This window comes from Rousettus aegyptiacus, unplaced genomic scaffold, assembly GCF_014176215.1.
Source record: "Rousettus aegyptiacus isolate mRouAeg1 unplaced genomic scaffold, mRouAeg1.p scaffold_m13_p_6, whole genome shotgun sequence".
In the NCBI taxonomy this organism is placed as follows: Eukaryota; Metazoa; Chordata; class Mammalia; order Chiroptera; family Pteropodidae; genus Rousettus; species Rousettus aegyptiacus.
In genome coordinates, this window is record NW_023416309.1 from 3454227 (window position 1) to 3478150 (window position 23924).

The 23924-nt window shown below is 33.3% G+C and overlaps 1 protein-coding gene and 1 pseudogene across 3 annotated transcripts in view; one reads left to right on the plus strand and one right to left on the minus strand.

The window, feature by feature from the left end:
• Positions 1-23924, plus strand: part of WAPL (WAPL cohesin release factor) — a 66550-nt gene that overhangs the window by 40143 nt on the left and 2483 nt on the right. For all 3 annotated transcript variants that reach the window (XM_016142787.2, XM_016142786.2, XM_016142789.2), the window contains exons 5-18: positions 2782-2877; positions 3863-4015; positions 4289-4425; positions 5153-5264; positions 6944-7171; positions 10238-10349; positions 10697-10794; positions 11761-11837; positions 14477-14652; positions 14962-15077; positions 15449-15613; positions 17611-17818; positions 19952-20040; positions 23648-23743. In XM_016142787.2, the coding sequence (XP_015998273.2) occupies positions 2782-2877; positions 3863-4015; positions 4289-4425; positions 5153-5264; positions 6944-7171; positions 10238-10349; positions 10697-10794; positions 11761-11837; positions 14477-14652; positions 14962-15077; positions 15449-15613; positions 17611-17818; positions 19952-20040; positions 23648-23743 (1863 nt within the window). The remainder of the gene's footprint in view (positions 1-2781; positions 2878-3862; positions 4016-4288; positions 4426-5152; positions 5265-6943; positions 7172-10237; positions 10350-10696; positions 10795-11760; positions 11838-14476; positions 14653-14961; positions 15078-15448; positions 15614-17610; positions 17819-19951; positions 20041-23647; positions 23744-23924) is intronic.
• Positions 13099-13216, minus strand: LOC118604645 (annotated as a pseudogene).

The following is a 23924-nucleotide window of genomic DNA, read 5'->3' on the forward strand; positions in this document are numbered from 1 at the left end:
GTTGTTTTTGGTTTCATATGAATTTTAGGTTTGTTTATTTCTATTTCTATTAAAAATAACTTTGGGATTTTGATAGGAAAGCATTGAATCTTTAAGTCACTTTCGTTAAGTTTATTCCTAAGTATTTTATTCTTTTTGATGCTATGATAAATGGGATTTTCTTCATTTCCTTCTTGGGTTGCTTTTTGTTGTATAGAAATGCAACCAATTTTTATATGTTGTTTTTGTATTGTACAATTATACTCTTTACATTCTAAAAGTGTGTTTGTGAGCTTCTGGGATTTCTACACATAAGAGCTTGTCATCTGAACTGAGAAAATTTTACTTCTTTTCTGATTTCATTTTCTTGCCTAATTGCTTTTGCTGGTGTGTTCAGTCCTGTGTTGAATTGAAGCGGTGAGAGGGGCCATCCTTGTCTTGTTCTTGATCTTAGAGGAAAAGTTTTCAGTTTTTCATTGTTGAAGTTGTTAGTTGTGTTATGGGCTTTTCATATATGACCTTTTAATGTGTTGAGATAATTTCTTTGTATTCCTAGTTTGTCGAGTGTTTTTATCATGAAAGGGTGTTGAATTTTGTCAGATGCTTTTTCTACGCCAATTGAGATGATCATGTAATTTTTGTCCTCCTGTTTATATGATGTCTTACATTGTTTGATTTTTGTGTTGCTCCATCTTTATATCCCAGAGATGAAGCCCACTTGATCCTTTTACTGTGCTGTTGAATTTAGTTTTCTAGTATTTTGTTGAGGATTTTTTTGCATCTTTATCCATCAGGGATATTGTTCAATGACTTTTGAGATGAGTTAAAACAGTGTATCTTGGTCTACCTTTTATAATAATGCTTGTTAACGGAGTGTTTGCATGTCATTTATTCCATTGGTTTATCACAGTTCCTCTGTTAAGTGGGTAGACATATAGTCCAATTTTCTTATGAAGATGCTGGACTCAATTGCACATTATCATATCCTATTATCATTAGTATTATCAATAATAATACTTATATGGCTCATATTGTTTCAGGCGCTCTTGTAAGTATTTTACATATATTTATTCAATCCTCACAACAACCCATTGCAGTAGGTACTGTTATTAACCTCATTTTACAGATGAGAAAAATGTTGAGTAGCAAGTAGTAGTAGAGCTTACCATTTATCTGGATTTTAATCCAGATGATTTAGTTCTTGAGTTAACTTTGTTAGCTGTTCATGTTGCTACTCACAGTTAACTAGAATGTTGTCAATTTAGAACATTGACCTGCCCTGGTATTTTGTTACCTCTGGAACCAGATAATCTTTTTATTAACCCAAAGATTGTATGTTACCTGAAATCAGTTCTTTTAAAAAGGAAATGTAAAGTGCTTGAACTTTGAGGCACCTATTCTTTTGGCATTGGTTATCTTCCTGGATTTATGATTGTGCTTTGGATATTAGAAGTCAGTTAAATGAGGGTAGGGGGTCTGTAACAGCTAGTAGGCTGATGTTTGAGTGTCTATGTGGTTGTGCCTCAAAAGGCCTAATCAGTTCATTGCATGATACATAAATTATTTTAGATTACTAATGCATTATCACTTTATGCAAACATGTTTTCTAAGAAAAATTGGTCTGTATACAGAATACAAATGACTTTCTACTTTAAGTTATACAGTAGGATTTCTTTTAGCATTACGATTTTCTTAACACATTTAATAAGTGAATCAATTTAAACTTTTATCTTTTAAAAACCAGTTTTTTTGTGGAGTTGACACTGTTGTCTTGATGTCACAGTATGGTAATTATAAAGATAATATTTATATAAAAAGGTCATTTTGTGTGATGCTTAATTCCAACTATGTTAGTTCACTGCAACTAGTAAGGGAAGGTGATTAATTTTTTGATACAGATTTTTGGCAAGTCTTGAAGTACGTTTCTCCATTTGTACTTTTATTCTGTGTATGTAGTACTGAAGATAAGATTATTACACTCATAAACAAAATCTAATGAGATTCAAACCATTTATTTGAAGGTTAAAAGACAAAAATCTTTTAGGATGAGAAAATGTTGTCAGTCTTTGTTTAATCAATCTCTTTTTTAAAGTGAAGATTTCTTTTATACAGATTGAATCCTATGGTTTTGATTATATAGGCTCACAGTTCTTTATTTCCAATTATGAAATTCAAAGTGTTAAACTGAAAGTGTTCTTCATTAAGTTTATAGTAAATTGATTTGCTAGTAAACTACCCTGAACCTGAGGTAGGGCAATATCCTTACTGTGAATATATATACATTTTGTTGTAGAAATCATGGATGTTGTTACTTAGTACTGCTTTAGACTCCACTGTTTTGTAACACATAGCATATGTACCATATTTATCTTTATAAAATTTGAAAACTTTTGAATAACGGCACTCAACAGTTTCACTTAAATGAATATGGACCTTTATCACTTGTCATAAGCTGTCTGATTTCCATTTTTAGGAGAATATGGGGCATGAATCAGCATGAGGAATAAAGAATATGTTGAATTAACTATATTGATTAATAAGTTAGTACAAGCTTGGCAAGAGGTTTGATTTCTTTTTTAGTTTCCCAGAGCACTGATTTTGTGGTAGAATACCATAGTGATTCCCTGTCTGCACAGGCATGGGAGCATGGTGAGAATATAAGCCAGATAATGTCTATCCTGCTCTGTCTAGGATCTATATTTATGCATTTAAATTATCCATTGCGATTTTTATTTTATTAAATCAGACAATTTTATAAGGATGCAAAGATGAAAACAGTTGATCCTTTTCTCATTTCTCTAGTCTCCTACAAAAGCTGTATATAATGCCAGACATTGGAACCATCCAGACTCAGAAGAGCTACCTGGGCCACCAGTAGTAAAACCTCAGAGTGTCACAGTAAGTGAACTGTACTTTTTAATTTTTTATGTTTAATTTGCTGTCTTCATAATTTGAATGTGACTTTCCCGTTTAATGGTTTATTTTGGACTTCCTCATCAAAATTTAGTGGCTTTAGTTTAATTCATTGGACAAGTGAATATTGTAGATAGGATTACAGGAATTCTGCTAGTAGGTTATAAATCAAAGCCTTAAAAAATATTGGACCAGTTTTTACTTCTGACCCACATTTTACAGAATTGTAGTATTTAGTGTTTAAGGGAAAATTATTCCATATTTGAAGTTTGTATTAGCTATTAAGATAAGAGTTATAAGTTATATCCCACATAGATTGCAAAGTGGCTTTGAGTTGTTAATTAGCTTGTTTTTTTTTTCAGAATAACTGGTAGGCCTATACATTAATACTTCTAGATAAATGGTAACTCTTCAGTCATCTGGAGCTATCAAGAAGTGAGTTCTTTATAACAACAAAAAAGGTTAGGGATTAGAGATCTTTCTAAAATATATAGTTTCCTGTCTTGAGTTGAATTTACTAAACTCCTTTTACTAGTATAAAATATTCATTGTTCTAATTAGTAATTATATATTGTGCCCTTATTGTGACTATTTATTTCTACCTGTACTTTATTTATTTTTTTATTTGTTAGTTTTTCTGTCCCATCCCTAGCTTCTTATCAGTGCCATTTATGTATGTAATTGTGGTTCTTTATTCTTTCTAATGGTCCTGGATAAAAATAACAAACTGTGTGAAATGTAAGGCTTAAAAAAGAACAGAAGGAATTCCTGAGGGTTTTTTTTGTGAGTAAAACGTAATAATCTTACTTGGTAGTGCGTGGAATTTTAAAGTATCCCTTATGACCTTTCAGAGGATTCTCCCCATCTTTTTTCTTAAGCTAAATTTGCCAGGTAGAAGAGATGTTATATATATATATATATATATATATATAGATATATAACTACTAATTTATTACCTTTATTTTAATAGGTGAGGCTGTCTTCAAAGGAACCAAATCAAAAAGATGACGGAGTTTTTAAAGCTCCTGCACCACCCCCCAAAGTGATAAAAACTGTGACGATACCTACTCAGCCCTACCAAGATATAGTTACTGCATTAAAATGCAGAAAAGAAGACAAAGAAGTAAGCCATATAGTTTTATTGCACATGGATATTTTTGCATGTAACATTTAGCCTTTTAATGTCTTAAACTTAAGTACAGTACACTGATATTCAGTTTTGAGTCACAAACTTTTCTTGTCCTAGTATTACCAGTGTTTTAAAATTTTTCTTTCAGTTGTCATCTAATAAACTGTTTTATACCCTTTTAAATATAAAAGTGTAGCAAGCCCATAGGTTTAACTAAATATACTAGTTCATAGTCGCAAAAGAGGTGAACTGACTTTTTCTTGGCAGTTATATACCGTTGTTCAGCACGTGAAGCACTTCAATGATGTGGTGGAATTTGGTGAAAATCAAGAGTTCACTGATGACATTGAGTACTTGTTAAGTGGTTTAAAGAGCACTCAGCCTCTAAACACACGTTGCCTTAGGTAAGATCTCATTTTTACATCTGATAATTGTATGCATGCTGTATCATTAAAATTTACCAAGTGGATAGAGCCAAGCATTTGTGATTTTGTTATCATAGATGTAGTTTATGAAATAAATTGTGACTTATTTCTTATAAGGCCTTGATTTTACATAGACAAAGGAAAGTTGGATGATCATAGCCTTTTAGCAAAGTATAGGGTACAGTTTCCACATGCTCTAAAAAAGCGATATTCTAGAGAATCTTTTAAGTTCTTTTTTAGACCAGAATTTTAGACATGCAAGTGATAAATTTGATTAATTTGAGCATGCTTTGTTTTGGAGCATCTTTTGCATACTATAATGGAGTGAATGTTTTGATTATATTGAATTATCTAGTCAATTAGACTATATCCAATCAAACATTATTTATAATCTTCTTATAGTTTAATCTTCATATGTCATAAGCATTATGTAAAGTAGCCAAGACTTTGCTTTTGATGGTAGTAGTAATGTAAGAAATAAACTAAAGATGATCATTTGTTACTTATATATTTTAATACAGTATACCTAATCACATATTTGGCATGAATAAATTCTTAATAATTTGGTTTGCTCACATTTTTAATACTGTGATCCGTATCATGCTTTGATACACCCTACCCCCATTTGCTTGTTTGGTATTGTGCAAAGAAAAAACTAATGCACTTGCTATCTTCAGTTTTCCTAACCCAGTCTGTTTTCTTCTAGTGTTATTAGCTTGGCTACTAAATGTGCCATGCCCAGTTTTCGAATGCATCTGAGAGCACATGGAATGGTAGCAATGGTCTTTAAAACCTTGGATGATTCCCAGCACCATCAGGTATTTTTAAGTTTCTGGGATCAAGAAACATTATTTAAAAATTCCAGTCTATTTGGCTATTGAAAAATATCTTTATTGGATATTCATATATATAAGTATTTCCTAATTATGGGTTGAGTTTTATTTGCTAAATATATAGGGCTTTACAACAGAAGTTTTTGCTTAATGAATCATTTAAGATTATTTTTTCAAGACATTTTTTCTCTTATTAAAACATCATCATCACTTATCATAGCTAACACACCATACCATACTGGATATTTAATTCTGTAATCAGTAATTTCCTCTGATCAGAAAGTACTGAAAAAAATCTTTTACTGCTCTTTGATATCAGTTGCATGAAAAAAGGTCTTGAATTATTTTTTTAAGCATTTTGTGTGAATGTTGAATCTAGGACATAGCCCATTGTGAAAAGGGAATAATTCCTCATTTTCATTTTGGCTTTGATGCTTTCTGTTAAAAATATGTAATAAAAGTCAGGTTTTACATTTCAGAGTTAGAAAGAATAATCATTACTAATCATTATCAATAATGATATTTCAACATGGCTTGATTATATTTTTGTTCAAGGAAATTGTTCTAAATGCAGATTAGGTAACACATCTAATACCAAGTCTTCTGAAATGAAAAGAAAGGTAATTAACCCTGAGTGACGATAACTCTATTACCAAGTTGTAGTATATACAAAACAATGAGGAGGAAGAGAAGAGAATTATTAATTTGTTTTGTTATGCAGTTATGAGACAACCAGAGCATTAGTATATGTTTGTGGGGCAGTAGATCTCCCAAGGTCTATACTGTGACAATCCTAATCTATAAGTAATTTGCTGTGTAAGCATTTAATTAGTCACTTAGTCTGAAATTTCTCTACTTATGGGGATTCAGAGTTTAAATCTTTAGATACTAGTTATTTGTGTTTCTGTGCATTGAAATAAGTATAGTATATCTCATGCTGGAGTATCCCAACATAGACCTTTTTGTTGTATTAATGCATACCTAAATTGTATCACCTTCATTACTTATAGATTTCAGTACCTATTTTAAACAGTACTGACTACCTGATTTGAATGATTTTGAGAACACATATTTTTATTTTTATTTTTAATTACTTGGTTCATCCAGATCTGATTGGTTGATTGGTTTATTTTAAAGAAATGAATTTAAATGTGTTTATTTGGGCATCTTAGTTTTATATATTAACACATACTCAGGTGTGTTTATTTTATAGAAATAAGTAGCTAAGTTTCTGGTACAGATTTTAAAACACATTGATTTTACACTGAAATTCAACTTTAATCATAAAGAATAAAGAGTGTGAAGTGTATTGCAACATAGGATTAGATAAGTAAGTAGGTATGTAGATAGGTAGATAGATGACTGAAAAAATGTTTTGTAAACTCTTCATTTAGCATGGAATGGTCAAAGAAATATGTACTTCCACTTACATTCTTCTAGCTTTGAAGCGTTCGTGTAGGGAAGATAAATAGAAAGGAAATTTATTTGTTAAATTATTTAATAATTAATTATATATTTAATCATTTAACATTTTCCTAGAAAATTTTAAGGGGGCGGGGGTCACTGAATAGAACATTTTCAAGGTTTTTACCATGGGAATAGATGTAAATGGTCTTATTTCTCAAAACTGATTACATTAACTTTTCTTTTTGGGTCTGTTGAAGAATCTGTCCCTTTGTACAGCCGCCCTCATGTACATATTGAGTAGAGATCGTTTGAACATGGATCTTGATAGAGCTAGCCTAGATCTAATGATTCGACTTCTAGAACTGGAACAAGATGCTTCTTCAGCTAAGCTACTGAATGAAAAAGACATGAACAAAATCAAGGAAAAAATTCGAAGGCTCTGTGAAACCGTACACAACAAGCATCTTGATCTAGAAAATATAACGGTGGGTTCCTTCCTTCCATTGTAAAATGAAAGTTACTTTCAGAAAGTTTTAAATTAGTCACAGCAAGTGTGTGACTTTGGACAAATTATTTAACCTCTTGGTTTACAATTTGGCAAATTCTTCTAAGGTTGAGTTCCGAGCATAATTCTCTTCCCTGCCTGAAGTTCCTAAACTAGTCCATTTCTATTTACTTTTTTGCCAGTAAATTTTTATTGCATTTTTGCCTGATCCTTTTCTCTTGATTTTTTTTTTTTAAATATAGAAACTAGAAACTACTAGGTTTGGCTATTAGGAATTTTGAATTCTTATTCTCTGTGGGTTTCAGGAATAAAGATTCAGAGGATTTACAAGGGCCATTTTTAGTGAGCATTCACTTATTTCAGAGTTTCTGAGGGTGTCTTAACTACTTCAGGGGACCAAGACTTAGAAGGAAGATTCCAAGGCACTTGCCCTCCCTAGAGCAATGTCCCTTATAATTGGAGTCATGGCTAGTAGCTACCCTTATGCTCAACACATCTCTCCAAGTTTAAGATGATTGTTGCTTTTGGTTGATTCCAGGTTTCTTTCCTCATTTTTACTTTTAGAATTAATACTATCCTCTAGGGTTACTAGGTTGGTAGAAGTTAACTGGCCTTGTCATTTTGAAAAAATGTTTATTTACATAACCTTTCAGATATTTCCAGTTGAAACTATAGAAACATTTTTTTTCCTACTGTCGGCTAAACTGAAGATGCAGCATTTTCCTCAGAAATTAACAGAATGCTGTATGCCAGCCAGATACAACTTATGGATATTGTTGTAGGGAGTAAATTTGGGGAAAGTAGGGGTTTAGGAGGAAAGCAAGTTAACATTAGAAGGTAAGGTACAGAATTGACATGTATGCTCAGATGGTAGATAAACGATCCCTCTACTTCACCAACCATTTTTACAACACATACCAATTTTTGAATGATACAGAAGAATAAATTTGAATCTCTAATTTTTATTTGTTGCATAATTGAATAAGTGTACTTTTATTTTTTGGTCTTCCATATTGTTTCACATTTAGATTCTTTCTAGGCATTTTGGTATAAGGAATATATGATGATAAACTTGTTCATTGATTTTTTTTTCTCCATGGTTTATTGAATTTATTAGGATGGTAAATACCAGTATAATAACTTTCTTATATTGTGTTAAGTAGTTTATTCACATAATTAAAGCCAGAACACAGTTGCTAATTTTAGGATGCCTTTTTTTTCCCTTCTAACTTCAGCTATTCTTGAATATTGTTTTTAATCTTACGTAGACTTTGTTTTATATAGTGACTATCTCCTATACATAAGTTTTGTTTTATTAATTTCTTAATTTCTCCCTTGAAATAAATTGCTACTTGTATGTGCCATGGAAAGATAATTTAAAATACTATAATGCTTTCAGCTATAATTCAAAGAACTGAGAGCTAACAGTTGTTGAGTACAGTATTCTGATTAATGGGTTTGGCTGTGCTTAACTCTCTGAGGACTATTCCAGTTTTCAAACAAAATGCTTGAATTATAGGCTGTTTAAAATGCTAGCTTATAATATACTGAAAATAGCCTAAAATATCAAACAGTCCTTTTTGTGCTAGTAAAAACAAATAATAAAGTTCCTTTTTAGCATTAAAAACTTGATAGCTTTTGCTATATTAACATCAAATTACTATCGTCTTTCTTCCTAAATAAAGGCTCATTAGGTAGGCTTCAGCTTCACTACTGTGACTCACTAGCCAATATACCTGAACCAATCTCTTTAAATTACTTCTCCAGGGACTTAGAATGAGAATTGAGCGTGATCGAATCTGTCTTATATTATTCTAGGTCTATAGTTGTTACTTTGGACATTAGCATTAACCCTATTACAGATTAGACTAAAATATTCTAGATCTCTTCTAAATCTGTAATACTAAAATTTGCTTGTAAAATCTGGGGGGTTTTTTTGCATTTCTAAATACCTAATTTATATTCAGTTCCAAATAGGCCAGGAGGACCTAATATAAACTTGCATCTTTCAAAAGGAAAGAAGCTTTGAGAAGAAAATCAGGTTTTTTCAGCTTTGCTAATTAAGCATTTCTTTTATTATGCTGTAGTTTCTTATTTCTACAGGAACCAGATTACTTTTTGTGTGGAGGGGGTAGTAGCGACATGCTTTTAAAAAGAAAGAATAGAAAAGAAAAATAATAATTAAAGTCAAATAAAGAGAGAAAACTTTAGTCTGGTTGTAACTGAGACTCTTATTTACTGTTCTGTGCTTCCTCTGCTGGTCCTGAATCATTATTTATATATAATTTTGTTCTGGTGGCCACGTGGTGTGTATCCAAACTGCTAACCTTGCAGTATAAAATTTAAGCCTGGTGAATCTGGAACACTAAAAGTAACAAAAGATTTTTATTTGGAATAAATAAGAAAATATATGGAAAAATAAGACAAGCAACCTTGCAGGAAAATAAGGAAAGAAGAATTGACAGAGGAAACACAGTTAACTAATAAATATGGGAAAAAATGTTGAAGTTTACTGTAGCTAAAAAAAAAAATAGAAACCACAGCAATAGAATGCCATTTTTTACCCTTAGACAAAAATTTAAAGTAATAACTTGTGCTTTTGAGGATTCAGGGTAACTGACACACCCTCACTTTGCTCCTAGAACATTCCTTGTTACATCCTTTGTGGTAAATTAATCCAGCATATTGATTTACAGTTAAAGTACATGTACACTTACAGTCAGCAGTCTCACACTTGAACCTCCATACTATAGAAATAACAATGCCATTATAGATTTTATTAAACTGATAAATGATAGGCTACTTTTAGTAATAAGTCTTCTCCATGAAAACAAGCCAATAGTTAAAAACATTTTTTCAACTTAGACTATTCTGATAAAAATTAAAATTAGTCCAGTTTTACTTATAAAAGCACTTACCCATATTATGAAGAATTCTGTGGGCTGGTAGCATGCAGCTAACTTTTCTAAAGAAAAATAATATCAGAGTGTTGTCTCAGAATTATTGCTAAGAATCAGTATTCATTAATGGTACTTCTGATTTTTAGACTGGACATTTGGCTATGGAGACATTACTGTCCCTTACTTCTAAACGAGCAGGAGATTGGTTTAAAGAAGAACTCCGGCTTTTGGGTGGTCTGGATCATATTGTAGATAAAGGTATGATATATACACGTATACCATTTTTATATATTATTTAAAAACTGAAAGAAAATATTTACATTCTTTAGAAAATAATTGTATCAGCTTGAAAAGATCTATTTTAGTAGCACCTTGTAAATCTCTATAACTTAAAGGAACTGCATTAACACAGGGGGATTATGGAAATAAAATAATTATAATAAATTAGAATCTCATACATTCAACAAACCTCATGGTTTAAAACTTAGAATAAATAATGTTCATATTTATAGCATGTGTACAGATGGCTTTTAATGTTAGTTAAAGGGGGGGGTAGGTGTTGAGGTGAAGAGACATACTAATTTATTTATACCCATTTCTTCTAGTGAAAGAATGTGTGGATCATCTAAGTAGAGATGAGGATGAAGAGAAACTAGTAGCCTCATTATGGGGAGCAGAGAGATGTTTACGAGTTTTAGAAAGTGTAAGTATAGATAACTGTTGGGGAAAATTATTAAATCTTAATTGTGACTGCCATATATATATCCCAGGAGTTTCACTTTTTAAAATCCAAATTGAAATTGTAATGCATTCTTTGAGCAACCAATGTTAATGAACAAATTCATTGAGCAGTGTAGTCTTTTAATATGTATATTGCTCTATATGAAAACTTGCATGTCGTTTGTTTATATTGCCAGATGTTATTGTTCTTTATAATGGAATTCTGCTTAATTATATTAACTTGTTTGTGGAAAATGATAGTTAAATGTGGTCAGATATATTTCATTTTTCAATTAAGGATCTTCTTGATTTAGCTATTTGAGTCAGATTGTTTGTAATCACAGTTTATTATATCTGGCTTTGAAGAATGATACTAGGTATATTTCTTCTCCGGCTTTTATGAAAACTTAACCTAGTTTAGTGTAGAATTTATGTTGTCAGTGAATTTCAGGATGCATAGGTTGCGTGTTGACCAGATTGGATTAGCTAGGTGCTCTTCGAAAGATCTATGAGAAAATAATCTAGTGTGAATTAAAAGTTCCTGGCATAGCTGAAATTGAAAATGTTGCTTCTCTGACCTAGAATGCTTCAGGCACATTCAATAAACATTTTTTTTTTTAATTCTAAATTAATCCACTTAAGAACTTTAAAGTATTAATTTATAAGTTAGAAATTGCTCTTTTCTGACATTCAAAATGTTTGGTGATTCATTATACTGTATGAATGGCACAGAATACATGAAATTATGAGTAAGCAATTATAACAGTGATATTTTAATTTTATAATAAAGTAATAGCTGTATTATTTTAAATTTGGAGCATGTGGGTTCTTATCCACTTAGATAACAAAGGTCGAATCTACATCTTTTAGAACACCAGACATAGTGTGATGTTTGTGAATGAATGAAAGTTACAGATTGCCACAATCATTTCACATTTTGTCCTTTTAGGTAACAGTGCATAATCCAGAGAATCAGAGCTACTTGATAGCATACAAAGATTCACAACTCATTGTTTCATCAGCTAAGTAAGTTTTCCTGAAATACCCAGTTTTTATTTAAAGCATTTGGATTTACTATAAAGGAAATAAAATCGTATTACCTTCCTCCATAAAATGCTTCTGTTAAGTTCTGTGAACCAGAGGCAGTTCACTATAGTACAAAAGTTAGGAAAAATTCTAGAGCCCAAATGAGTGTGGATCCTAGTTTTCTAACTTTAGCCCTATAACTTTGGGCAAGTTACTTGCTACAGGTTCTTCAGAGGGGGGTTAATAACTGTATCTCCTTACCCAAAGTTGTTGTTATAATAAAAAGAATTAATATACATGTTATTATATTTTAAGTTATACATAACTTAAAAATGTGTATGTTAAGTAGTATATGTGTATATAAACTTTTTGTTTTGAAATTTTTTTAAAAAATGATTTTTAAATGTCTCTTGTATGTTGTATATAATATGTATTATGAACAATATATATTAAAGGAGTTTATATATGTGTGTAAAGCCTAGAACAGTGTTTGGCATATAGTAAACAGTAAATATTAGTCCTTATTTTTATTGTAGATGAACTTTACTGGCCTCTTCAGTCCTTTGTTTATACTTGTTTTCCTCATTCCACACTTTCTCAGCCTAACTTTTACGACATTAGGCTAATGCTGTCACCTCAGTGCAGTAGCCTCTTTCTAATATCTCTATCCTCATTCTTGATATCTCTGCCCTAGTCCTCTAGCCTGTCCAGTACAAGTGTCACAGAGGATTAACCTTCCTCAAATCTCTGCTCTGTAAAAATAATCCCAAACTCTAAATCTCTATGGTTCTTTACTGTTAATTGGGGTAACATGGATTAATACAATTATGTAATTTTCTGGTGTACATTATAATTATATTATTTTGAAGCAAATTACAGTTTTCTTATTTCTTTCATAAATACTTAAGTGTATCATATCTGAAAGAGGACTCTTCAAAACAATAACCACAACACCACCTTCATGCCCTATAAATTTTTAATTGCTTAATATTGTATGTCCAGTCAGTGTTCAATTTCCAGTCTCAAATTCCTAGTAGTCTCGTTCATAGACTTTTTTAATCTGTAAATTTCCCCTGTCTCTTTTTTTTGTCTTGTATTTTATAAATTTTGTATTACACTTAACACCCTTAAGGAATGTGTTCTAGTTTATTTATTTATTTTATTATTTTTTAAAATTTATTTATTTAGGCAAGACAACCCTTGGTTGATCTCACAGATTGCAAGGACCTTGTCAACTACAATCCCTTATTTTTATCTTTTATGTCTACAGCACCTAATCTTCCTAGGTGGTCTCCCATCCAAGTACAACCAGGCCCAACCCTGCTTAGCTTCTGAGATCCCACAGGATCAGCCTTGTTCAGGGTGGCATGGCCATAGACTTGTTATAGGTTTTTTAAAGCTATGTTTTACCCTCCCTCATAAGAGAGTATTCTTATAAGTTCAATCTGTTGTTTTTTAAATGTTTCCTGTATACTTCATGACTCCCTACAAATGCCTTCTAAAAGGAGGTATTTAATATGACTGGTTTTAGCTCTTCCATTGTAGTCTTACAAGTGTAGCTATAGAGGTCAGAATTAAATATTTGTGAAAGATCACTCATCTGTATTTTTTTTTTAACCTTTTCTGTGGAACCCTGATAAATGTAGGAATAGCATTTAGAAAAATTAAATAATATACCTCTGTTGTTCACCCACTTCCCACCCCAAACTACAGATATAGCTCAAGACTACTTAAGACAGTTAACGGTTAACAGCATAGTAGTTCTGGCTAAACATCCTCAAAAACCTAAACAAATTATTTTAGATTAAACATGAGGAACACCTTCCTAACCGGAGTGTTTGTTTTCAGGAGCAGCCTGGGGGCAGGAGTGGGGGGGAAGATACATTAGTTTTCTTTAAGCGTTTTGTGTGGCATATAGTACATGAAGAATCAACTGACAGAGTCAGTTTTCATATCTCATAGACTTTTTTTAATGGACTTAGTGATTTAAGGAGAGTCTTTAGAAATACTAGACCTGCTTAAGCATACATTTCCTTGGTATTTTGGATAGCATCTTGAGAACCCTTGGGTACAGCTGATACTTTATCTGTCTTTCAGGAAACATGTCAGTTAAATGACCTCTTCATTTGCTCTTTAACTTGCTCTAATGTTAATGAAGTATTAATTACTCATCTATACAAGGATTTTTATTGTGCAATATTAATATAAATATTCACTATCTGCTTAAAAGTATGCATTCAGAATGAAAAACATTTAAATGAAATTCAGGAATGTTCAGTGTTAGCTCTGAACATTTTACTTTGTTTAGAGAAGGGTTGTGCTAAGTCTCTTGGTTGGAGAGATTGGTAAAATGGGGGACAACTGTAGGATAAATATCTGTATTGAGTTAATAATTTTAACTTTGCCTAGAAAAGTTTAAATTTTTAAAGTTTTCCCAAAATAAGACAAAATTTAGCAGCTATTATGATAATGCATGGTCTTGGTGCATGATTGAATAGTTTATACATTATAACTTTGGGAATAGGAAAGTAAACTAATTTGACAGCATTATGACAGATTTAAAACAGTAAGGGCCAAGCAAGTAGAAATTCTAACTATTTTTGTTTAGCATAATAGTCTACATTTTGTTTTCTCTTAAGAGCATTACAACATTGTGAAGAATTGATTCAGCAGTATAACCGTGCTGAGAACAGTATATGTTTACCTGTCAGTAAGCCTCTGCCTCAGCAGAATGTAGCTAACCATGTGGGCAAAGCAGTGGAAGACTGCATGAGGGCCATCATTGGGGTGTTGCTCAATTTAACTAATGATAATGGTAAGTAGTATTTTCTACATAGTTTCATTGGAAGATTTTCTATTACATGTAAAAACAAGTTAGTCCCTTTGTTTCTTCCTTTCTCGATGTTGTGATTTTTTTAATTGCCATCATGCAATTCACTTATTCATACATAGATTTAACTGCTTTTTTAGAAGTTGATATTTTTAGAGCCAGCCTTGTAGCTTGGGTTGGAAATATTACAGTCAATATTTCTAAATTTTAATATCCGTGTTAGTCAATATCGGGGGTTAGTGTCATGATGAAGAATCATAACGATTTTCGTTTTCTTTCTATTTTCTATTTTAGAGTGGGGCAGCACCAAAACAGGAGAGCAAGATGGCTTGATTGGCACAGCTATGAACTGTGTGCTTCAGGTTCCAAAGTACCTACCTCAGGAGCAAAGATTTGACATTCGAGTGCTGGTGAGTCAAAGTGATGTTCAAAAATGAATATTTGACTTATTAAGATGATAAAAACTTCATCTTAGTTTTGGGGTTAGAACCATTTGTTCATGATACGGGTTTCAATGGATTCCTTACGAATATACCTCTTATTGTACAACAGAAAGCCATGAGGGCCCTATGTAAAAATAAAAAATATAAGAATAGTGGTGATTTAAAAAAAGTAGTGAAGCCATTCTTTGGGGAGACCATTGTCTTACATATTTGTTTTTAACCATTTTGTAATGGCAGAACACTGATTAGATTTCTAGCTGCCAATAAGAGTTATATATAGTGTGTTCATTTGCTTTTAATTCTCACCTGTGGTAACATACATGTTTTAATTTTTGTAGGGCTTAGGTCTACTGATAAATCTTGTAGAGTATAGTGCTCGGAATCGGCACTGTCTTGTCAACATGGAAACATCGTGTTCTTTTGATTCTTCCTTCTGTAGTGGAGAAGGAGATGATAGTTTAAGGATAGCCGGACAAGTTCATGCCGTTCAGGCATTAGTGCAGGTAAGCAACAACTTAATACCTTCAGTTCGTTGCATCTGTTCAGTTTCCTTATCAGTTGTACCTTCTCACTTCCTCCCTTCCCCTGTCCTCATACCTTTCCCTCCCTTTTCCCACCTCTCTCTTGGTCTCATTCTGTTTCCACTGTCACCACCAGTTCAGTGAGAGGTACAGTGGGTTAGAATGAATACCTTTACTCTGCTATCTTCAACTATTGCAGTCACTTCTTAGGCATTGTTAGTGAAAAGTGGAAAAAAGACATTTGTTAATGAATTAAAAAATATATTATTTAACAAATTAGGCCTCAAGCTCTAGCCCATCTAGTTTAAGTCCTCCAGCATTTTCTTAGTGGTCTGTTCTTTGCCCAGGACAATGTGTACCAAAATATCAGGCCATACTTTCAATGTCTGTGGAGTAATTTCCTGGCTTAGGAATTGTGTAAGAATATGTATATTTAAAATTGATGTCTCCAACTCACCCCTACCCAATCACTAAACACACACCCCCTCCCCGCTTCCATTTATACTTCCTTGAAAAAACTATGTCAGTTCTTGTTATTTGACAATGTTGGGCATTACAGATTTACTTTTTGCCAATCTCATAGGTTCCTAGCTACCTTTATCATTTCCTTAAATGGTAGTTTGCATACATTCAGAAGTGATATTGAACCATCCTTTTCATTGTTTCCAAAGCCTTTGCTAACCTGTTAATCCTTTTGGACTTTTTGAAACTAATAATGAATGCTTGAACTTGTGTCTTCAAAACGTAATCCACAACAACTTGACCTTTTCCTGAATCATAACTGCGAGCCCATCAGTCTTGTTTCAGACATTATCTCAAGACTCTGTATACTCTTAAAAATTATTGGGGACTCCAAAGAATTTTGGTTTTAGTATGCTCTATCTTTCCATATTTACTGAATTAGAAATCAAAACTGAGAAAATTGTGAAACCCAGGCACTTATTCCGTTAGCCATGAGAGCAATAATATCAAATGGCATATAGATTCTGGAAAATTCTACTGCACAATCGTGAAAGAATGAAAGAAGTCAGTTGACCTCTTCATATCATTATGAATGCAATTTTGACCTCACAGGTGTCCTGAAATGAACTTGGGAGACTCCTGGAGACCTTAGAACCAATTTTAAGAAATACTGCTTTATATAAAACTTAAATTTTATTTTCTTAAGAGAATTATGTTTATATAACCCTGTTCTATATACTAAGCAATTCTTTGATACCTACTTAGCATTTGATTTTCAGTTATTGTCTCTGGTAACTTGTGGTTTTTTCCTAATCATATCAGTTTATTAAATACTTTATGTTGAGCACTGTACCAACACAGGGAAGATAAAATAAGCAAAGACAAGGAATTTTTGACTTAGAGTTTTTATTGTGTACTTCTATTAACAATTGTACTTAACATTGTGTATAATACATCGTGTATAATATTAGTCGAGATCCATTTCCAGGTCTTTCTCTGAGACCTTTCTTTCGCTTTTTACTTTTACTGGTTCTTATCTCCTTAAATTTCTTTTAAGGAAGCTGTGTTGCTTTTTACCAATATTATGTAGTTTTATTCGGTGTCCTTTCTTCCTTTCAGTTAATATATTCAGTCTACTTGGGTTAAAAAAAATTTTTTTTTTTTTCAAATTAAGTTTGTGTTTTTTTGTTTGAATTTCCTGTCAGTATTAACTAAATTAAAGTGTTAAAATTTTCATTTTTACAAACAGAATGCCTGTATCGTTAAGTGTATCATTAACAGTCACACTTAATTTACTTGATTAAATCCCAACAACATTTTAACTTTGTTTTGGCCTTCAATAGGATATCAAGCAAAAATTATTAGAGCAGGGGCTTTTACTGGTACTTAAACTTTTTATCAAACAATACGCTTCCTAGAAGTTAGTGGTGTTTAAAAACAGAATTAACCTATATTTGGGTGCATACTTGTTGGTTGATGATCTCTTTTTAATAATCTTCAAAAATAATTTTTATCAGCTATTCCTTGAGCGAGAGCGAGCTGCCCAGTTGGCAGAAAGTAAAACAGATGAGTTGATCAAAGATGCTCCCGCTACTCAGCATGATAAGAGTGGAGAGTGGCAAGAAACAAGTGGAGAAATACAGTGGGTATCAACTGAAAAGACTGATGGTACAGAAGAGAAACATAAGAAGGAAGAAGATGATGAAGAACTTGACCTCAATAAAGGTACTTGATCTTGAGTGGTATATTCAAATGAAAAATAATGGCTTATATTTTCTCTAGAATATAGTTTTTAATTCATGTTTTCTTATAATCTTTTATTTCATCTATTATTTAATGGCCTCTAGTGCAGTGCCAACAAGCTTTGCTACTTCAGTGTTCCTAGGAGTTCTTTGCTGGCTTCCTGGCAATGAGGAATGCGCATGTGTAGTGCAGGAAGGGTCTGTCTTTCTGGCCAGCTTTCCTTTATTTACCTGTAAAGAGAAGTGACTGAATAATACGACTCCTAAAGGTTTTTACAGTTTTGAAAGTTCAAGATTCTTTTATTGGCCTCACTTATAAACAGAGATCTCTTGTCATAAATTACAGTAATGGTTTTCAAATGGTATGTAGGCAGTAGCAAACACAGTAAGGAATACACTGAAGGTAATGTTCTCAGTAATCAAACATTACTCATGTCAGGAACTGTGATACTTAATTTACTGCAAAATAGCCATTTGTAACTTCATGCCACTCAAGTCATGAAATTTAAGAAATATGTTTAGCTTCACTTAGCTAGGAAGCAAGCACCAGCAATATTTGATTCTGAGTCTAGTCTCTTTCTCTTATGCGCACTGCTCCCAAAATCTAATGTCATTAGTTCTAAAGTGAGAAATCTGTTTCATTTTCTAATTTTATAAGTTTTGATGGTTTCTTTGACATAATAGTTTTGGTTGCTTAGCAGTCTTTTTTTCTTTTTTTCCTTGAAAAGGCTATATTAAAGGGAGATGGGGCTCAGTCCTTGGCTGCTGCCTTTCTCAGCGCTGCAAGGACATTGCTCTGCTCCTCTCCTTCTCTTGGTGTGGATGCGTGTCCTTACCCTTTTCTTAGTGAACATCAGGGACTTATCCTTAGAGACCTTGAGCAGCCCCATGGCTGCTCCATAACAAGATAAATTCACCCTTTTAAACAGTTGAGTAGTTTTCAGTATATACACAAGGTTATATAAAAACCACCACTTTTCTATCATCACCCCCAAAAGAAACCCATACCCATGAGCAGCCATCATCACCACCTTTTTTCCCCTCCCCTAGCTAGTGGAGGCTACTAACGTACTTCTGTCTGTCTCTGGATTTGTCTATTCTGGACAGTTCATATAAATTAAATAATAGAATATATGTTCCTTTGTGACTGGCTTCTTTGACTTAGCCTAATGTTTCCAGTGTTCATTTATGTTATAGCATGTGTCAGTACTTAATTCATTTTTATAGCCAAATAATATTCCATTGTATATACCTATCACATTTCATTTATCTAATCAGTTGATGGTCATTTGGGTTTGTGTCTGTCTTGGGTTGTTATAAATAATCTTGCTGTGAACATTCATATATAAATTTTTTGTGTAAACATATTTTCCGTTCTCCTGGGTATGTACCCAAATGTAGAATTATTGGATTATTTGTAAACTCTATGTTTAATACTTTAAGGAACTGCCAAATTTGTTTTCCAGTTTCTCCGCATCCTTACAAACAGTTGTCTCTTATTTTAGCCATCCTAGTGGGTGTGAAGGTATATGTCACTTGATTTTAGGTTCCCTAAAGAGTAAATGGTGTTGAGCATCTTTTCACATGTTTAGTGGTCATTTACGTATTCTCTTTGGAGACATAGCTATTCTAATTCCCATATTTTAGATTGGGTTGTCTTTTTATTGCCATACAATTTTTTTTATATATATATTCTAGATACTTGACCCTGATCAGGTACATGATTTGCAGATATATTCTGAGGTTTGTCTTTTCACTTTCTTTTTGTCATTTATGGTTTTTGTGTTGTATTTAAGAAACCATTTCTTAACCCAAGAGTTTTATTATTTTAGCTCTTATGTTAAGGTCCATCTTCCATTTGAATTATTTTTTGTTAATTTCTGTGGATACCCATTTTCCTGGCACCATTTATCAACATTTAACAGTTTTGTAAAGAAGATAACTAAGGAAGGAATGAAGCAATTGAGGGGGCTCATTTTATGAACTATATAGATGTCTAATCAATGCACTGCATACTTGAAACTAATTTAAATAAATAAATTTTTAAAAATAAGTTGTTTCTTGGGTTTTTATTTTTTGATGTACTATTAACAGCTTTTTGTTTAAATATTCTTAGCTCTTCAGCATGCTGGCAAACACATGGAGGATTGCATTGTGGCTTCATACACAGCACTGCTTCTCGGGTGTCTCTGCCAGGAGAGTCCAGTAAGTAATATTTCGGTGTGTTATGTGTTTTAAAAAGATTCCATTATGGCAGCTTCATACCGTTATCTAACTAATTTATTACTGTTTTTCCCCCTCATGTTAAAAACTTGATTATTTGGTGAACTTCTAAAGGTGCATTCCATAGTAAGAGCATATTAGATTTAATGATAAAAGTTCTTGACTAATGACAAATGAGCGATGAATCAATTGACACACCTTTGGTTGAAGAAAAAGAGCATATATAAAACCTGTGCTCAGCTGACTTAAGATAGGGAAGTCTAGCCTCAGTGATATCAAGGACTCAGATAATTTCTGTCTTTAAACTCAACCATCCTGTGGATGTTGTCTTGTTCTTTGCTAGCTCACCTTATGGCCCCATTCTGGCTCTAGTTACTTGTCTCATCTAGTTAAATAATGTGCAGAAGAAGAAGGTGGACTCTTCCTATAAATTTCTTTTTAAGAGCAATGTTTTTTTCCCCCCTCGGATCCCTCACACCCACTACTCATCTTGGCCAACACCGGCTCACATGCTTCTGTTTGAAGTATTCACTGGCCAGGAAAATGGGGTGGTTATGTGAGATTTAGATCATCATGGTTTAACTAAAATAAGTATGAGTGTCTAGGGCTGAGTTAGCACAGAAGTGGGTGGTTCGGGCCTTTGAGACAGTCTGTTATAATTTGAGTGTTATAATCTGTTATAATTTGTCATGGGGTTTTTTTGTTTTTTTTTTTTTTTTTTTAATTTTTTTAAGGGGAAAGGTCCATTAGAAGAGCCAAATTTTAAAATTAAAGGGAGATATTCTTCCTTAGGAGCAAGGGCATTCAGGAAGCAAGGAAGAGTGGAGGTCTGTTGTAGAGTGGGAAAGTTAGCTTTTCTGAAGCCAAAGAATAGGAAGAAAAGAGCACAATTATGTGAAAAGCTTTATTAGGAGAGGCACTCATGCTGTGGGTCTGTCTACCCACCTACATGTCTTCATTTTTGCTGTTGAGTTTTCTGTATTGCCTTTTTTTTTTTCCTGTATTCAATTGTACTGTGTATTTTTCTGAATCTTTTCTTGTCTCTCTTTCATGTTTATATTGTAGTCAGGCTTTTATCTGATACTATCTTGCTTCACTGTGGTCCTTGCTGGCACTACTGCTTTCAAGATCAAGAGGAAAGGTTCTCATCATGGCTCTGGAGGCCCTTTTGGGGAATTTTTATTCCCTTTCTGGGAATCTCTTCAACTCAGCCCTTTTCCTCATTTCCTTAAAATCCAGAGATTAAGGGTAAATGAGAAACAAATATAGCAAAGGGAAGGAGGAAGAGGCAAGTCTCAAAAACAACTAAAAACAATGGGCATACAATTTAAATTTAAAGATTTTCGGGTATTCTATTTTGTGCACCCTATTTTTAGTCATGTTCTTTCTTAAATAAGGTTCTTGGAATCAACTTGTTTTATTACCTCGTGTGGTTATCTTGGGGCATCTTTCCCATGTTAATAAATTTCTATTCATTTATATCTTTCATCGTTAAAGAGATGATAAGGTCTCTGTGTCGCAGGGGATGTTGTGAATTAATTGAGCCCAGACGTCTTTGTTGCTTTAGGATCATTATGATTAACCCTAAAACACAAGGTGATACTGCAAAATGTGGAGGAAATTGGTTTGCCCTATGTCTGTGTGGAAGAGACAAGAAAGCAGGTGGTCGTATATAGTAAATGCTGCTTTATAGTGACAGGCATCATGCTTAGGAAGCCCAGAAGACTTGGTGTCATTTTTCATTGCCCACCAAGCATGTGGTGCATGAAGTAGTCAGTCTCCTCGCTGGCCTTCCTGCCCTTCCTGCTTTCTTGACTCTCCATTTCTGAAATCTTGCACACCTGTACAATAACTAACTACTTTAAGAGTACATCTGATCACATAACTCCTCTCTTACCAATTTTTCGCGGCCCACCATTATTTAGGAGATGATTTTGTTCACTGCTGCAAGATTCCAAATTTAAAACTGATATTCCAATTTCTAAGTCAGTCATATTCCTTGGGTACTCTCTAAATTTCCCAAATAGGCCATACAGTTTCACACCTTTTCTTTTTATACCTCCTGTGCTATTCCCACTAATGGGCTGTCTATCATGCCTCTTCCCTAGAAATTGGTTAAAGACATTCTTAAATCCAGCTTTCCTTTAACTGTAGTTACCATAGCCATTACCCTTATATTTTCCACTTTAGTGGATCTTTTAAATATTTTGTACAATCTCAAGTATTTTTTAGCTACAAGATTTGTTACTCAGTAGGAGTAAATTTGTACTCCAGCCCACAGCTAGGGACCTATGGTGGCTTTTGGTGGGGAGGTTCACTTGGAATATGGGTGATTGATACTGCATACTTTTTAGCACATGGTTGTTTTAGCAACATTTTTAGTAGATATTTTCTGAGACTGTATTTGTACCATTATTTTGCTTCTTTGTAATTTCAAAGGTACCTGATAGAAGAATATAAAAAAAGGGAGAGCGGACTGGTGGCAAATTTCTTAAAAGGGAGTAATTGTAGTCTCTTCTTCCTTGCTCACATCAACAAAAAATTAAGAAGTGTGCCTGCCTTGGCAATGTCCCCCAACATATTTTCATTTTCTTATAGGTGACCCTTTTTAGAAGAACTTTTCCTTTCATTCTTTATAAACCTTACAAGCATTTTAAAAACACAACTGAAATAGAACAATTTTTAAAGCAAGTCATATATTTTCCTTATAACAGATTGGTTTATATATAGTTTGGCTGCTTCTTGCTAACAATGAAGGGAAATACCTTAACCTCTCCTGGCTTGCTGACATTATCCTTTTCGTTGATGATCTAGAACACGGGTTCCCCACCCTTGGGCCGTGGATAAGTATCAGTCCTTGGCCTGTTAGGAACTGGTCTGCACCAGCAGGAGGTGAGCAGTAGTCTAGCAAGCAAAGTTTCATCTGTATTTACAGCCACTACCCAGTGCTAGCATCGACTGCCTCAGCTCCATCTCAGATTATCAGGCATTAGATTCTCATAGGTGCACTGGTCCCTGGTGCTAAAAAGGTTGAGGACCACTGCTAGATTACCTTTGGAAAGATCTAGTTAATTTTTAGTCTGCACAGTTAGTTGAATTCAGCTCTGGAACGTGAGGAATTTTCTTTAATCCTTTTCTTTTTATATAATTACGCATTCTAAAATATAACATTTTAAGTCTGCACTCTTTCCCCTCACTCTCCTAACACACACACACACACACACACACACACACACACACAGTCTCTCTCCATCCATTCATCTCCATGCCGCCACCACCACCCTCCCCCAGCACATATTGTTATTTCAGGCATTTTTCTGGGCATTTACAAAAGTAAATCTGTACACATTTCTTTGTAGCCTTTGCCAGGTTGACCTTTTTTCTTTCTATGGATAGGATGAGGTAGGGAATGGAAACACACATTCGCAAGCAGAGTTGAGGAGCGTGGAAAAGGAAATTGTGTATTAACCAAAGGAGTTCAAGGACTGTATAGAGGTTTGGAACAGGATGTGTGTCAAAACCAACAATTCAGTGCAAGGTGCAAATTCATGTTTCCTGCCCCCTAACCAGTATTTCTTTGTTACCTCAGATCAATGTCACCACTGTACGGGAATATCTCCCAGAAGGGGACTTTTCAATAATGACAGAGATGCTCAAAAAATTCCTGAGCTTTATGAATCTTACTGTAAGTAGTTTCAATTGCAGCTTCTGTGGTTTTAAATGTATATATGATACATTAATGACAGTATAAATTAAAACAATGTGGCAATAGTGAGTGGAAGCAAAAAGGGATTCTCTTTTAATAATTGTACTCTATTTTTTTTTAAGATAATTGTTAATTATTGCCAGATATGTTGATAACTGTA